We start from the raw sequence: 17,749 nt of genomic DNA, 5'->3' as shown, positions 1-17,749 counted from the left end.
CATAAAAAAATAAAATAAATAAAAGACTGCAGGTCTTTCTAAAGGCCTATTCACACCAAGAACTATAACGATAGGCCTAATAACTATAATAGCGTCCACACCAGCAAATTATATTGATCTGTTTATAAAACGCACACGCTGCAGTTCTGCCTCTTTAAATGCTCAAACTCTTTAAAGCAGGATTGATTCTGATTGGCTGTCAATGTTTTTATCATTCATCAGCTGAAATCGTTCTGAAAGAGATTCAACGATTTCTCTGCGCCGTCATCGTTATACAGGGGTCCCACGGGTCCTGGAAAGTTCTTGAAAATAAGCACACACAGATACAGGTCCTTGAAAGCGCTTGAATTTATTTTGTGCAAGAAGTTTTCTGGAAAAAAAATCCATATTATTCCCTCCGGTCCGCTAATGTGTTATTTCGCCAACACTTCGTGGCCTATGCGCACTAGCTTGCTTGATTTACGTTAGTTACGCGCATTTACGCGATACGTTAAGTGTTTCCCGCGTGAGGTAGGTTACTTTGTGTTGTAAGTTGCCATGACGTTCACGCACGCAAAACTGTAACCTATGTATCTTACAAGGTAACACGATGTAACCTTGCGCTCACTTGAAATGTGTAGATCCCCCACATTAAGTCCTTGATTTTGAAGGTAGCCTATTGGACCGGGAAAGTCCTTGAAAGGTCCTTGAATTTGAAGTTAACAAAGGTGTGGGAACCAGTTGTGGTGTGAACTGTTATTATTTTATATTTAGAACACATTTTACTATAGCCTATCTTTGATTCAGCTCTCCCTAAAATATGCAGTCTGTGTAAAAACAGATGCACTGTGTGAATGAACAAACGTGACTGGCTTGTAAAACCTTCTTACTATACAATCTTGCACATGCTTTCTTTTCTGAGACATACACTATTGTCTAATAGGCCTAATTTAGTGATTTCTGCAGTCTTTGCATGAATCAAAAGGGTGTGATCATTAAGTCCTGTAATCAGAATAATTTGAGGTAAATCATAGGTCCGCCCTTTTCACTCGCCTATGAAGAAAAGACAGTGCTGTCTGATCCCCGTGAATCAGAAGTGACGAGGGTGCACTGGAGGGTGTGGTTTTTCACAGCTCTACACTGTAAAAGTTACAGTTAATTTTTTTAAGTACAATCAACTTAGACGATTAAGTCATTTCAACTTAAATAACATTAAACTGACTTGTGAAAAAAGTAGAAAATTGCTTAACTTATTTTGATGAGTTAAAGCAATGTAAAACCATATGTTGTCATACCTTATTTATCATATCATTTTTTTTACAGTATAGAGACATCAGATAATTTACATTTTGAATGTTCGAATGACTCAGGAAGCATTGCCACTTCACAAGCACACTCCCTGGACAGACCGGTTCTGAGAGAGCACAGGTGCCTGCGGGCAGGGCCGACCCGAGCGTGAGGCGGGGCCCGGTGTGAGAGAGAAGCCCTGCAGGTGTCCATCACACCCAACGTCATTTACTGTGCAAATGATGAAATATGGTTGTTTTCATCAGTATTTATATGCACGTTTCATCATAATAGCGTACATGCCGTCTTAGAAGGAATTGTTGATAGTTCACGAGTCACTAATGACATATAGCCTCTTACAGCAAAGACGTGGTCTGCGTGTTGATCTATTCGATTATAATTTGGGATGGCATCTTCCTTTTGATTATACAGTTCAGATCAAAAGTTTGGAAACATTATACGTTTTTTTATATTTTTGAAAGAAGTCTCTAATGCTTATCAAGGCTGCGTTTATTTGATCAAAAATACAGGAAAAAAACACACAAAAAAACAGTAATATTGTGAAATATTATTACAACTTAAAATAATAGTTTTCTATTTGAATATACTTTAAAAAAATAATTTATTCCTGTGATGCAAAGCTGAATTTTCAGCATCATTACTCTTGTCTATCACATGATCCTTTAGAAATCATTCTAATATTCAGATTTATTATGAGTGTTGGAAACAGTTCTGCTGCCTAATATATTTGATGAATAAAAGGTTAAAAAGAACTGCATTTATTCAAAAGAAAAAAATATTTTCTAATAATATAATTCTTCTTTACTATCACTTTTTTATCAATTTAACACATCCTTGCTGAATAAAAGTATTGATTTATTAAAAAAAAAAAGAAAGAAAAAAATTACTGACCCCAAATTACTGACCAGTAGTGTATATTGCTGTTACAAAAGATTTCTATTTTTAAAACATTTGCTTCTTTTTTTTTTTTTATTCATCAAAGTATCCTAAACAAGTATCACAGGCTATGAAAAAATATTAAGCAGCAGAACTGTTTCCAACTTTGATAATGAATCATCATATTAGAATGATTTCTAAAGGATCATGTGATAGACTGGAGTAATGATCCTGAAAATTCAGCTTTGCATCACAGAAATAAATGATAATTTAAAGTATAATAAATTGAAAACCAATTATTTTAAATTGTAATAATATATCACAATATTACATTTTTCTTTCTGTATTTTTGATCAAATAAATGCAGGCTTGATGAGCAGAAGAAACTTCTTTCAGAAACATTAAAAATAGTAATGATTCCAAACTTTTGGCCTTTACTGTAAATGCTTCTGCTTGTGTCTTTGTTTGTTGATTTAAATGAATGTGTCTGTTAAGTGTCAGTTTCTCTGAGACATTCTCTTGGCATGATGCCTCAACATGAAGCCCTTAAGGGATGGTGATGAAAAAAATATGAAATGGGAGCAAAAAAAAAAAACTATTTCAATGCTTTTTGCATTCCCTCGAGAAACTTTGCGTTCGCTTGCAAAGAACTTGCAAAAGTTTTGCAAGTAAACGTAACATTTCTCTGAGGAACGCAAAACATTTGGGAGAAAACACAAAAGCATTGACATAATTTTCCCTCCCATCTCATATATTTTTCCATTACCAATGAGGTTCATCCTAGTGTTATGCAGCACGTTTGAGCTTCAGCGAGAACCAATGAGCTTCATTCTCATGTTTCGCAGCACGTTTGAGCTTCAGCAAGAACCAATGAGCTTCATTCTCATGTTTCGCAGCACGTTTGAGCTTCAGCAAGAACCAATGAGGTTCATTCTCATGTTTCGCAGCACGTTTGAGCTTCAGCAAGAACCAATGAGGTTCATTCTCGTGTTACGCAGCACGTTTGAGCTTCAGCAAGAACCAATGAGCTTCATTCTCATGTTTCGCAGCACGTTTGAGCTTCAGCAAGAACCAATGAGGTTCATTCTAGTGTTACGCAGCACCTTTGAGCTTCAGCAACAACCAATGAGGTTCATTCTCGTGTTACGCAGCACGTTTGAGCTTCAGCAACAACCAATGAGGTTCATTCTAGTGTTACGCAGCACGTATGAGCTTCAGCAACAACCAATGAGGTTCATTCTAGTGTTACGCAGCACCTTTGAGCTTCAGCAACAACCAATGAGGTTCATCCTCGTGTTTCGCAGCACGTTTGAGCTTCAGCGAGAACCAATGAGGTTCATTCTCGTGTTTCGCAGCACGTTTGAGCTTCAGCAACAACCAATGAGGTTCATTCTAGTGTTACGCAGCACGTTTGAGCTTCAGCAACAACCAATGAGGTTCATTCTAGTGTTACGCAGCACGTTTGAGCTTCAGCAACAACCAATGAGGTTCATTCTAGTGTTACGCAGCACCTTTGAGCTTCAGCAACAACCAATGAGGTTCATTCTCGTGTTACGCAGCACGTTTGAGCTTCAGCAACAACCAATGAGGTTCATTCTAGTGTTACGCAGCACCTTTGAGCTTCAGCAACAACCAATGAGCTTCATCCTCGTGTTTCGCAGCACGTTTGAGCTTCAGCGAGAACCAATGAGGTTCATTCTCGTGTTTCGCAGCACGTTTGAGCTTCAGCAACAACCAATGAGGTTCATTCTAGTGTTACGCAGCACCTTTGAGCTTCAGCAACAACCAATGAGGTTCATTCTCGTGTTACGCAGCACGTTTGAGCTTCAGCAACAACCAATGAGGTTCATTCTCGTGTTACGCAGCACGTTTGAGCTTCAGCAAGAACCAATGAGGTTCATTCTCGTGTTACGCAGCACGTTTGAGCTTCAGCAAGAACCAATGAGGTTCATTCTCGTGTTACGCAGCACGTTTGAGCTTCAGCAAGAACCAATGAGGTTCATTCTAGTGTTACGCAGCACGTTTGAGCTTCAGCAACAACCAATGAGGTTCATTCTAGTGTTACGCAGCACGTTTGAGCTTCAGCAACAACCAATGAGGTTCATTCTCGTGTTACGCAGCACGTTTGAGCTTCAGCAACAACCAATGAGGTTCATCCTAGTGTTACGCAGCACGTTTGAGCTTCAGCAAGAACCAATGAGGTTCATTCTAGTGTTACGCAGCACGTTTGAGCTTCAGCAACAACCAATGAGGTTCATTCTAGTGTTACGCAGCACGTTTGAGCTTCAGCAACAACCAATGAGGTTCATTCTCGTGTTACGCAGCACGTTTGAGCTTCAGCAACAACCAATGAGGTTCATTCTCGTGTTACGCAGCACGTTTGAGCTTCAGCAACAACCAATGAGGTTCATTCTCGTGTTACGCAGCACGTTTGAGCTTCAGCAACAACCAATGAGGTTCATTCTCGTGTTACGCAGCACGTTTGAGCTTCAGCAACAACCAATGAGGTTCATTCTCGTGTTTCGCAGCACGTTTGAGCTTCAGCAACAACCAATGAGGTTCATTCTCGTGTTACGCAGCACGTTTGAGCTTCAGCAAGAACCAATGAGGTTCATTCTCGTGTTTCGCAGCACGTTTGAGCTTCAGCAACAACCAATGAGGTTCATTCTAGTGTTACGCAGCACGTTTGAGCTTCAGCAAGAACCAATGAGGTTCATTCTAGTGTTACGCAGCACGTTTGAGCTTCAGCAACAACCAATGAGGTTCATTCTAGTGTTACGCAGCACGTTTGAGCTTCAGCAACAACCAATGAGGTTCATTCTCGTGTTACGCAGCACGTTTGAGCTTCAGCAACAACCAATGAGGTTCATTCTCGTGTTACGCAGCACGTTTGAGCTTCAGCAACAACCAATGAGGTTCATTCTCGTGTTACGCAGCACGTTTGAGCTTCAGCAACAACCAATGAGGTTCATTCTCGTGTTACGCAGCACGTTTGAGCTTCAGCAACAACCAATGAGGTTCATTCTCGTGTTTCGCAGCACGTTTGAGCTTCAGCAACAACCAATGAGGTTCATTCTCGTGTTACGCAGCACGTTTGAGCTTCAGCAAGAACCAATGAGGTTCATTCTCGTGTTTCGCAGCACGTTTGAGCTTCAGCAACAACCAATGAGGTTCATCCTAGTGTTATGCAGCACGTTTGAGCTTCAGCAAGAACCAATGAGCTTCATCCTAGTGTTATGCAGCACGTTTGAGCTTCAGCAAGAACCAATGAGGTTGATTCTCGTGTTACGCAGCACGTTTGAGCTTCAGCAAGAACCAATGAGCTTCATCCTAGTGTTATGCAGCACGTTTGAGCTTCAGCAAGAACCAATGAGGTTGATTCTCGTGTTACGCAGCACGTTTGAGCTTCAGCAAGAACCAATGAGCTTCATTCTCATGTTTCGCAGCACGTTTGAGCTTCAGCAAGAACCAATGAGCTTCATCCTAGTGTTAGGCAGCACGTTTGAGCTTCCGCAAGAACCAATGAGGTTCATCCTAGTGTTATGCAGCACGTTTGAGCTTCAGCAAGAACCAATGAGGTTGATTCTCGTGTTACGCAGCACGTTTGAGCTTCAGCAAGAACCAATGAGGTTCATTCTCGTGTTACGCAGCACGTTTGAGCTTCTGCAAGAACCAATGAGTTTTTTTCTCGCGCGTCAAAGCTATTTGGTTGATCTTCTGTTATGTTCGCTGATCAATGTTCATGTGTATAAAAGACTAAATTAAATCAAAAAGGTTGAACAAATTGCAACAGAAGCAAACTCAACTGATTTTGTATCCTCAATATGTCCTACGTAAGGGGGAAGAAAAGCCCAGAAGAATCCCATTAGGGGAACGTTTCGAAAAAGACCCAAATATAGCCTATTCATACGCCTATTCATTCTTTTTCTCACGTGAATAGGGTAAACATTTTACCCTTTAGATATCACCATGAAAATTACTGATTTGATTACTTACATCAAGACAAACAAAAAATGTATTACAAGTTTTTTAAAATTGTTTGTTAACATGGACAAACGGTGCATAATCTAATTACGTATGTGCTAATTTGCATAAATACCACAACAGATCTAAACATTGGGTCTAGCCAGGTGAAAATGTCTTGTTGAATCTTGTTGACATATAACAGTAAAATACTTGATGTTAAGGTCTGAATGGAACCCATTTAGGCTACCCACGAGCATTAATACATAGAGGCAGGAAGAAGTACTTTAAACCAGCCTTTATTAATTATTATTGCGGAGATGGGGTTTGGGGCTGGGTCTGTGGGACTGTTTCTGGGGATTCACTTTTTATTTTGCCTACCTTTTGTCTTCTGCATTCTCCTTACCCTTGTCTCCTGTTCTTCCCTCAGACTCGTCCCCCAGAAACAGTCCCACAGACCCAGCCCCAAACCCCATCTCTTAAACATTAATAAAGGCTGGTTTCTAAAGTAGGCTACTTCGTCCTGCCTCTATGTATTAATGCTCATGGGTAGCCTAAATGGGTTCCATTCAGACCTTAACATTAAGTTATTTTAAAGAAATAAAGCAAATCATCTATAAAACTATGGTGTAGCCACTAGATACCTGTATTCATTCATTCATTCATTCACTCACTCATTCCAATAGGATTTTTTGACAAGGCTAGCCTACTGTTCTTGTCCCTTTGAACGTGAGCGCAATGAAAGACACTGGGAACTTGTTTCACGTATCAATAGGTTATAAACAACTGACTAAACGATCATAATGAAAACATTTGACATATGCTTCACATTACACAGCAGCACTGTGAATAATCGAGGCTACCAGCAGACGGCGCTATGAGCTAGCTAGCATGAGACTACAAACTCTGTGACGTAAGCGCACAGGAAACCAGGACCTGTCAACTTCCGGTGGCCATATTGCGGTGATACAGCGAGTTTTTGTGAGGGAGCTTCATCATGATTTCTTCTCAAGCTTATGGTGATAATGGAAAGATGAAGGATTATCACTACTCTGGTCCAGTGGAGCATAAATTCTCTCCTTATGCTTTCAACGGAGGGTAAGAAGGATGTTCTGCCTTATCTTCCTCTTCCTCACGCGCCGATCATGACAGTTCACTTCACTGCACAACTCCTTTTACACACTCTTCAGAAAGCCTGTTTAGTGATTCCTGCTTCTCTTATCTTATCCATATATTAAGCTTGGCATTCTATAGTTAAATTCAGTCGTAATGGTAAAAAATAAGTTGGTATGAAGCGTGTGCTTTTTTTACTTTCACTATCAAAACTGCCGCATTTGACAATAAAAGCAACTGATTTACTCTTTCTCAAAGTCACAAATATATGCTGATATCTGCACTAATAATATGATCATTTATTTAATGGTGAAGTGATGTTGCTGCCTGATTTCTGCAGATTAATTTCATTGGCGAAATAAGAATTATTATTATGGGATATACATATACAGTGTTGGATACGTTTCTCTAAAAACCCAATTAATGAACTTAATTACTAGCTACTAATCAACAGTGTAAGTAGATTACTGTTCTGATAACTCTTTCTGAAATGTAGCTATTGCATTATCATCCCATATCAACCTCGACCAGTTGAACAATACCAGGATAGACATGAAACTGCAGCACTTTTAATTCTTTCAGATAAATCATATAAAATTGTATACATTATTCTTGAACTGACCGAAGTATTTAAAGGGATAGTTCATCCAAAAATTTATATTCTGTCATCATTTACTCACCCTCATGTGGATCCAAACCCGTAAGTCTTTCACTCATCTTTGAAACACAAATGAAGATATTTTTTAATTAAATGTGAGAGATTTCTGTCCCTCCATTGACACTCGACGCAACTACCACTTTAACGCTTCAGAAAGATGACACAGGCTAATTTTCATTTTTGGGTGAACTAACCCTTTAAAGAGAGAAAGTTACATTAAACACATTTTAACATGATCAGATGTAAAAGTTTGATTTTAAATCCCCTATTGCTTTATATAAAACGGTTCTATAGTCTATGCAGTATTTAGTGCAATTACATCAGAAGTAATTGTAATTAAATTAAATTTTTTTTTCAAGGGAAAAGTAACTAAATTACAGTAATTAGTCACTTAGTAATGCATTACACCCAACAACACTATGTGTGTGTGTGTGTATATATATATATATATATATATATACAGTGCTATGCATAAGTTTAGACACCCATGCTAAAGTTGACTAAAAAGAGGAATAAAAAAAATCATCTTTTGGAAATTGACCTTAATGCCTTAATTTAAAAAATTAGGAAAAATCCAACCTTTAAGGACACCAATTTTCTTTGTGAATGAATAATGTATCGTAAATAAATAAATGTTCTTCCTTAAAATACAGGGTGCATAAGTTTGGACACCCCTGTGTTAAATTCCCATAGAGGCAAGCAGATTTTTATTTTTAAGTATTTTTTTAAATTTATTTTTTAGGATACTATGCATCCTGATAAAGTTCCCTTGGCCTTTGGAATTAAAATAGCCCCACATCATCACATAGCCTTCACCATACCTAGAGATTGGCATGGGGTACTTTCCATAAGATCATCTCTCAATGCAAATCAAACTAGCTATTAGGCTAACTGAAATAAAACCATGCCAATCTCTAGGTATGGTGAAGGCTATGTGATGATGTGGGGCTATTTTAATTCCAAAGGCCAAGGGAACTTTATCAGGATGCATAGTATCCTAAAAAATAAATAAATAAAAATACTTAAAAATAAAAATCTGCCTGCCTCTATGGGAATTTAACACAGGGGTGTCCAAACTTATGCACCCTGTATTTTAAGGAAGAACATTTATTTATTTACGATACATTATTCATTCACAAAGAAAATTGGTGTCCTTAAAGGTTGGATTTTTCCTAATTTTTTAAATTAAGGCATTAAGGTCAATTTCCAAAAGATGATTTTTTATTCCTCTTTTTAGTCAACTTTAGTATGGGTGTCTAAACTTATGCATAGCACTGTATATATATATATATATATATATATGCACACACAATAAAATATATATATATTTTGCAGTCTATAACTCTTTTTTAATCAGAATTTATGTAATGAACAAGTACATCATGAATCCATTTTCCAAACCGTGTTTTTGCTTTATCCTAAAGCACTAAGGTACACCTATAAGTTATAGGCTATAACTATAATAAGTGTTTATATTGGGACTATTTTAGACTGGTTCAGGTTGCACTGCTGCCCATAGACATAAACCAAGAGAAGTAGCTCCACGCGCACAATGTTCTTCCGCAAGACTCATGCAGTTTTGTTTATGAACCGCTAGAGCACCAAAAGTTACGGACTACAGCTTTAAAGGGATAGTTCACCCAAAAAAGAAAATTAGCCCCTGATTTACTCACCCTGAAGTCATCCGAGGTGTGTATGACTTTCTTCTTTCAGACGAATACAATCAGAGTTGTATAAAAAAATGTCCTGGCTCTTCCAAGCTTTATAATGGCAGTGAATGGGTGTCTGTCTTTGGAAGTCCATCAAAGCGCATCGATCCGTGATAAAAGTGCTCGAAACGGCTCTCCAGGGGTTAATAAAGGCCTTCTGAAGTGAAGCGATGCGTTCGTGTAAGAAAAATATCCATTTTTAAAACTTTAGCGACTAAAATAACGGCAGACGGCCGTACGCAAGTCGACTTGCGCCAAATGATAAAGTTTTAAATATGGATATTTTTCTGTACCTGTCTTTCCTCCTCACTATGTTAAAGAGTGTAACTCTGTTGTGTTAAGGTGAGACACTACAGGTGAATAGGGTAACATCTTAAAATAATAGATCTCACCATGAAACCTCCTCAGTTGATTACTTACACAAGTATATAAAAAAACAAGTTTTAGAAATTTTTATGTTTAATTATTTGTATACAAATTAGGCATTATCTCATTAAATATGCACGATTTTGCATATATTTTCGGTAGATAGATCTGAACATATAAAAATTATTTTTTCACTTTGTTTACACACAAGATATATGCTTTCATTACCTAGGAAATCAAAATATACTGTAAAAAATACCTATAATACCTTAAAAAAATCGATTTTCGCCCTATTTTTTTTATTAAGTTGTCACATAAATCAGGCCAGGAATGATTTATTAACAAATCCCTCTGAAAATATCTTCAGAATACTGCTAAGTGTATAACTGGAGAGTTTGGTGTACGTCGGCTGAGATGTTTGTACCGGAGAATGACAAAAAACTCATTTTGAGAAAACGAGGCAGTTAAAGAGTTAAACATCTCTAAATGAGATTTCGTCATTCGCTTTAAATCCCCCTTTGGACATTCACGATTGGTTACTGATAGAAAGGAAATGCCCATATTTGGGTTACACAGCGTGGAGACTCATCTCTTTACAACGATCCTGGTCACGACAGACTTTAGTGAACAGACGGCGCTCGGCGTGTCGCGTTGTAACTTCCTGGTAAATTCGGGAGAAACTTACTGCCGCAAGTAAACAAAATGTAATAAAATAAACATCTTAATGTATATTTTCAACGTTTTCTTTATAGCAGCTTGAAAGAACACATATTGAAGGAGTAAACTAGCCCAAAATCTCAAAACTGACCACTGCATGAAAAATCAATGTTTTTGCCTGTTGTGTCTCGCCTTAAACCCTGTGTGTTTCTCTGAATCTCTCCTCAGGACCGTGCTGGCGGTGGCCGGTGAAGACTTCGCTCTCGTGGCGTCGGACACGCGTTTGAGTGAGGGGTACAGCATCCACAGCAGAGACTCCCCCAAATGCTACAAACTGTGAGTGAGCACACGAATCTCTCACACAGAACACAATCTCTATTAGCTTTCTGATCATATGTAGTGTCACTTACTGTATAGCCTATACATCACTATTTTTAACTTTTAACAGTAAAATAAAATAGTCATTTAATTAAAGATAATCAAGGAATGACGAATGCCATGTGGATACATCTGTGAACATCACATGTTTGTGTCAGTGTTTTGACACTGAGTTAACCAAGCAAACAAACCTACAGACTCTGCTGAAGTAGAAGCTTCAAAATACAAATCAACATAAAGCGTTAAACTAGTGACACTGATTGATTACACTCCCTTTAGGAAGCAAATATATATATAGTGAATATTCCTTTATCGTCGCTGTCGTGCGGAAAACTCGCATCTCCTAAAATGCTACTTTTCAAAACACAGTATTTATACAATAATTAAATACTGCATCGTCAAAGTTGATATTGTGGCTTTATATGTGGTCAGACACGTGCATGTGGCATTATATTATCAAAATTAAGCTCATATGGAGTTACAAGGCTTTTGACCTGCACATTTCTGAGAATTTCACGCAGCACTTCATTCACGATAGAGGTGGGCGGAGCTATGGGGTTTGACTGACAGTTCGAGGATCCAATGGAGTTACGAGGTTTAGTCACAAGCTGTTTTTAATTCTTTTCATTGGTTAAATATTTGCAAAACCCACAGACAGACGTAAAGGATGACCATTAGTGATGATTTATGGGGGAAAAAAACACAAAATATGGAGATATAAGGTTTCCGCCCGACATCGACAACATGTGACTTCCAGTGCTTTGATTGAACTGTAACTGTATTGAGAGTTTCAAGATAAAGATCAGATGGCTGAACCCGATCTCTCGTTCATTCCCACACAGGACAGACACTACAGTGATTGGCTGCAGTGGTTTCCATGGCGACTGCTTGACGCTAACCAAAATCATCGAGGCGAGACTGAAGGTGCGTTTGACAAACACAGCCTAGAAAGGAAAATGGAAAATGTCATAGTATGTTCTGGTCAGATCATGTTCAGGCAGCACTAACAGTTGTAATGTTTCTTTCCCGTATAGATGTACAAGCACTCCAATAATAAGGGCATGACCAGTGGAGCCATCGCAGCCATGCTGTCCACCATTCTGTACGGCCGGCGCTTCTTCCCTTACTACGTGTACAACATCATCGGGGGTCTGGATGAGGAGGGTGAGTGTGTGTGTGTGTGTGTGTGTGTGTGTGTGTCAGCGGGCCGAAGCTTGTCTTTCTCAGGCTCCGAAATGTGTGATTGAGTTTATTATACACTCTTTTATTGGTAACACTTTACAATAAGGTTCATTAGTTAACATGAACTAAGAATGAATACTTATACAGCATTAATTAATCTTAGTTAAAATGAATTTCAACATCTACTAATACGTTATTAAAATCAAAGGTTGTATTTGTTAGCATTAGTTAATGCACTGTGAACTAACATGAACAGCTGGATTTTTATTAACTAACATTAACAAAGATTGATAAATACTGTAACAAATGTATTGCTCATTGTTAGTTTATACATTAACTGTTAACTAATGAACCTTATTGTATAAAGTGTTACTGTCAAGGCAAGACCATCAGGTGAATAGGGTAAACAATTAACTAATAGATATCACCACAATATCTTATTTGATTGATTACATTAAGTATTGCATACAATATTTTGCATTACAAGTTTCTGCTATGTTATGTTTGAATATACAAATGAGGCATTAAATGATGAAATATGCGCTAGCTTGCATAGATTTCCTAAACCCAAATCTGCGCATTGGATAAAGCCAGGATCAGTCTGATTGTGTTCCAGTTAAAGGTTTTTCCAGAGCGGAGTTTGGACCTTCAGAAAGTACTGTCAACAGCCAGAAAACAAATACATTTCCACCATGTTTTTAGGAGTAAAATGTTCTATACATCAGGGGAATGATATACAGTATGAGTGAACCTCCAGAATACAGATAGGAATAAAACTGTAAAGTGTGGTGTGTGTAAGTGCCGCTAAAGTGGAGATTTCTGACTCAAACATTGAAATTTACAGATGCAAATAGATCAAAAATATGACATAAAAGTGTATTTTGGATGTTTTACTTCCATTAGTCTGAAACAACATGTTATGAAAAGCCAAATTAGGGCAAAATCACAAAACTGGCCAGTGCATAAAAAACAATGCTTTTGCCTTAATAAACGGGATTGTCTTTCAATAGCCTGTCTGTTGTTTTTTCATTCCAGGTCGAGGTGCCGTTTATAGTTTTGATCCAGTCGGTTCGTACCAGAGAGACTCTTACAAAGCAGGAGGATCAGCGAGTGCAATGCTGCAGCCTCTTCTGGACAACCAGGTAAGAGCGTTCAGGGACGGCTGGTCGAGTGTCTGTCCACCTGATCTTTACAGAGAGAGTGGCGCCGACATGTAAGTGAAGCAAGTCTTCCGGTGTCATTCGTTTGACCGTTCGCAAAGACCCGCCCCCTTTAGTTACCGACAAGCCACGCCGCTCTCACACACACCATGTTCTCACGCAGTGAATAATACATCAAGGAGGAGAGAGGACACTGACAACACACTGACAGGCAGGACAGACCAGGTTACTTTTGATATGAAACAAAGTCTCAACTTTCAAAATTGGTCATTTTTATAAAGAAATTTAAACAATAAATACCGTTTTGTGGCTCTTCAATGTGTCTGATAGATCGCTCAGTTAAAGCTGCTCGTGAACCGATCATCTCTTCCTTCTAGTTCATTTATAGCATCAAATAAACATGAATGAACATCAGAAGGAATGTTGTTTTAACCGCGGAAAGATGTCAGTACACACCGTTTTTCAAGTTCAGATCCTCCAACATTAATCTACTAACTCTCCTGACTGATTTGGCAGACAAAAATGGCGGATGGCGGATTATGATTGGTCCGTCTGTCAATCAAACTCCCTGCGAAGGGTCAATTCCAGTTATTTTAGCTGCACATAACAGTACATAAATATTCTGCTTGATATTGCAATGCAAACTGCTATTTCTTATAATATGTTAATGTTTTATAACACAAAACACACTGGTTTGTGGCGCAAATAGTTTTACCATTTACTGCACTTTGTTATTCTTATAGCTCACGACCTGTAGCTGCTATTCAAGTGTCAATAATAAATAATCATACAACACCTAAATAGGTCATATCAAAAATCAAAAGAAAGAAAATCAACTTTTCCTCCCTGCAGTAAATAACTGTATCCCTTAAAACTCATCTTTGATCATCAAAATAACACATTTTAACTTTTTTTCACTGTTAAAATAATTTCCTTATGCCTCTATATAGCTTAAATGTAACTACACCCATGAATATGCAAATGAGCCCCGCCTCCACTCAATCACAGCAGCTCGATTGACCTGATGCATTCGCTCAACTGTAGGAAACACTACAGAAGTGGAAATATTCCTTCAGAAGTGGAAGAGTGAATCACACAGGCTCGTCTACGAGTCCATGTAATGCTAATGTGTGATTAGCTTTTGGCTTGACTACATTATCGAACAGCTAATAATGTGTTGCTAATGTTACACAATGTTCCTGTTCGCATCTCAGAGTCAGACAGCTGCCTTTAAAACCCATAGAGAGTCAGTGGAGATAAGCCCCGCCCACACGTTGATGAGATTGGTTACATGTTTGTGATGTATGTAACCGGGGCGATTTCAAACCGTGTTTTTGAAACTCTCTTTGGTTCACTGCAGTTTTAAGGAGAAAATACTCAGCAATGGTGTCGACTTATGTATTTGCAATTTCTTTTTTATTTGAAAGCACATTTAAAAACACCACATAGACACATAAACAACATTAAAAACTTGATTTTCACCACGCTGATTTGTCTGACTCTGAGATGCGAACAGGAACATGGTTTGTGTAACATTAGCAACACATTATTAGCTGTTTGATAATGTAGTCAAAGCCAAAGGCTAATCATATTAATTACCGTTATGTGTCCGACTTTGCAGAGAGCGATACAAAAAAGCATATTATAATGCCTGTATAATTCACTCTTCTTCTTCTGAATCAGTTTCTGCTTCAAACATGTGTGGATGAGTGGATCAGGTAATTGGATCTGCTGTGAGTGAGTGGAGGTGGGGCTAATTTGCATATTCATAAAAGGGTGTAGAGTTACATTCAAGCTATTTTGAGGCATGACTTGTTTTAAATAAAATGAAGATCGTAAAACGTCACCGTTCCTTCGTGAAGGCTTGAACTGTTTCCTCTTGTGCTCAGATCGGCTTCAAGAACATGGAGAACGTGGAGCATCTCCCGCTGAGCCAGGAGAAGGCCGTTCAGCTGGTGAAGGACGTCTTCATCTCGGCCGCCGAGAGGGACGTCTACACAGGAGATGCTCTCAAGATCTGCATCATCACCAAGGAAGGCATTCGAGAAGAGATCGTGCCACTCAGGAAAGACTGAGACGCCAAAATTAGCCTGTTTTTCTTTTTCTCCAGTCGCATCCTTCAAATCCGCTGTTCTTTTTGTATTCCTTCTCAAGAATAAATGCGTTACAAATATCACTATTGTCTTTCTTTTCTTTTAATTCAGTGAATTAAATTTTAATTAATTAATTAATTATTATTTTTTAATTACAGTCTGTTTTAGAACTGCATTTATGGGAAAAAAAATATTTTGTTAAATTCATGTTTGCATAAATAGTCCAAGGTCTTGATCTGTCTTGATCTGACACACAGGCATGAACAACTGATTCCCATTTTATTTATTGTTAGAGACGTTTTAGCAAACGTACAGAAAATAATTGATAATTAAATGCATAATTGAATAACAGAATAATTAAGTGCAGGTTAAGGCTCAGGACTGATTCACTTCATTTGAAATCATAACATTTCATTTAAAAATCTCAAAGACACTTTAAAGTCTTAAAATGAATAACATTTCTTTTAACCATTAATTGCCATCCAATATTTATTATGTTTGCTGTGGGACATATAAGACATTTCTCAACAACAAAAAAGATAAACCATAAAATACATTGTACATTTTCTATATTTTAGCACCTATCTACACATACCAAAAGCACATTTTTGTAAATGTTACTTACGAATACTTAAGTTTGAGACCAGGCTTGTTTTTATATATAAAAAAAAGAAGTTTTTTTTAAATTCTACAATTAATTAATGTACTTAACCTCCTCAGACCCGAGCTTTGGTTTGGCGTGCATTTTAGATTTCTTCTAGCTTTTTGGGGTTAGGAGGGGACCAATATATATAATAACCAGAATTTATCTTTGAACATGAAGCACTTTTTGAAAAAAATGATGTCCACATAATGTGGACACTGGGTCTGAATTCACAGAAAAAAATCAATACACCATTGTGTAACAAAGTGCAAATCTCTTTTATTTACAGCCTGTGCCTGAACATTTTTCGTTGTTACTCTTGTATAACTTCTGAACATACATACATACATCTTCCGCTTATCTGGGGCCGGGTCGCGGGGGCAGCAGTCTAAGCAGAGATGCCCAGACTTCCCTCTCTCTAGACACTTCGTCCGGCTCTTCCAGGGGGACACCGAGGCGTTCCCAGGCCAGCCGGGAGACATAGTCTCTCCAGCGTGTCCTAGGTCTTCCCCGGGGTCTCCTCCCGGTGGGACGTGCCCGGAACACCTCCCCAGGAAGGCGTCCAGGAGGCATCCGGAACAGATGCCCGAGCCACCTCAGCTGGCCCCTCTCGATGTGGAGGAGCAGCGGCTCTACTCTGAGCTCCTCCGGAGTGACCGAGCTTGTCACCCTATCTCTATGGGATCGCCCAGCCACCCTGCAGAGAAAGCTCATTTCGGCCACTTGTATCCGGGATCTTGTCTTTTCGGTCATGACCCACAGCTCAGCCCAGGTGAGTTGGAAAATTTATCCGGGGCCCCACCCTGGAGCCAGGCCCGGGGTGGGGCTCGTATGAGAGCGCCTGGTGGCCAGGCCTCCCCCATGGTGTCCGGCCGGGCTCAGCCCGAAGAAGCGACGTGGGGCTGCCCTCCCGTGGGCTCACCACCCGTAGGTGGGACTGTAAGGGGCCGGTGCTTAGAGGATCGGGCGGCAGTCGAAGGCGGGGGCTTCGACGATCCCTGGACCCTGGAGGGGTGCTGGATAGCGCTCTGACTGGGGACTCCATCGTTCTACTTGGGGACTTCAACGCCCACGTGGGCAGCGACAGTGACACCTGGAGGGGCGTGATTGGGAGGAATGGCCCCCCTGATCTGAACCCGAGCGGGCTAGTCACAGTTTGTCCATAAGGAACACCATGTTCAAGCATAAGGGTGTCCATCAGTGCACGTGGCACCAGGACACCCTAGGCCGGAGGTCGATGATCGACTTTGTGACTTTGTGGACGTTTCATCTGGCCTCTGGCTGTATATCTTGGACACTCGGTGAAGAGAGGGGCGGAGCTGTCAACTGATCACCACTTCTGAACATTGATATGGAAAAACAAAATTTCTATCCAAATAAAAAACATATCCAAAAAAAAAAAAATTTGAAAATTTGCTTTCTTTTTTGTAACACTCCAAAACTTCAACTTCTCCAAACTAGGAATGTTATTTTTATTTGTGTGTGTGTGCACGCTCGATCGCAGTGAGCAAGAATGTGTGTGTGTGTGTGTGTGTGTGTGTGTGTGCGCGCACGCGATCGTGAATGAGCAAGAGAGAGTGTCTGTGTGTGCGATCGCGAGTGATCAAGAGAGTGTGTGTGTGTGTGTGTGTGTGTGTGCGCGCGCACGCGACCGTGAATGGGCA

The 17,749-nt window shown here is 39.3% G+C and overlaps 1 protein-coding gene across 1 annotated transcript; it reads left to right on the top strand.

The window, feature by feature from the left end:
- The first annotated feature begins 7,019 nt into the window (after positions 1-7,019).
- Positions 7,020-15,525, top strand: psmb1 (proteasome 20S subunit beta 1). The gene is made up of 6 exons (XM_084392010.1): positions 7,020-7,224; positions 10,858-10,965; positions 11,850-11,931; positions 12,042-12,171; positions 13,225-13,331; positions 15,239-15,525. The coding sequence occupies exons 1-6, from the start codon at positions 7,124-7,126 to the stop codon at positions 15,422-15,424; spliced, it is 714 nt and encodes a 237-aa protein (XP_084248136.1). The 5' UTR covers positions 7,020-7,123; the 3' UTR covers positions 15,425-15,525.
- The last annotated feature ends 2,224 nt before the right edge of the window (positions 15,526-17,749 follow it).

The sequence above is a fragment of the Rutilus rutilus genome (genome assembly GCF_951802725.1).
Source record: "Rutilus rutilus genome assembly, chromosome: 20".
NCBI classification, from domain to species: Eukaryota; Metazoa; Chordata; class Actinopteri; order Cypriniformes; family Leuciscidae; genus Rutilus; species Rutilus rutilus.
Note: the sequence above shows the minus strand (reverse complement) of the source record. Positions and strands in the feature narration are given on the sequence as shown.

Bases quoted from the DNA above. Each gene is read 5' to 3' on its own strand.
- psmb1 (XM_084392010.1), top strand. From the start codon at position 7,124: ATGATTTCTTCTCAAGCTTATGGTGATAATGGAAAGATGAAGGATTAT. The intron at 7,225-10,857 runs GTAAGAAGGATG...ATCTCTCCTCAG, and splicing joins CCTTATGCTTTCAACGGAGG to GACCGTGCTGGCGGTGGCCG. The intron at 10,966-11,849 runs GTGAGTGAGCAC...ATTCCCACACAG, and splicing joins TCCCCCAAATGCTACAAACT to GACAGACACTACAGTGATTG.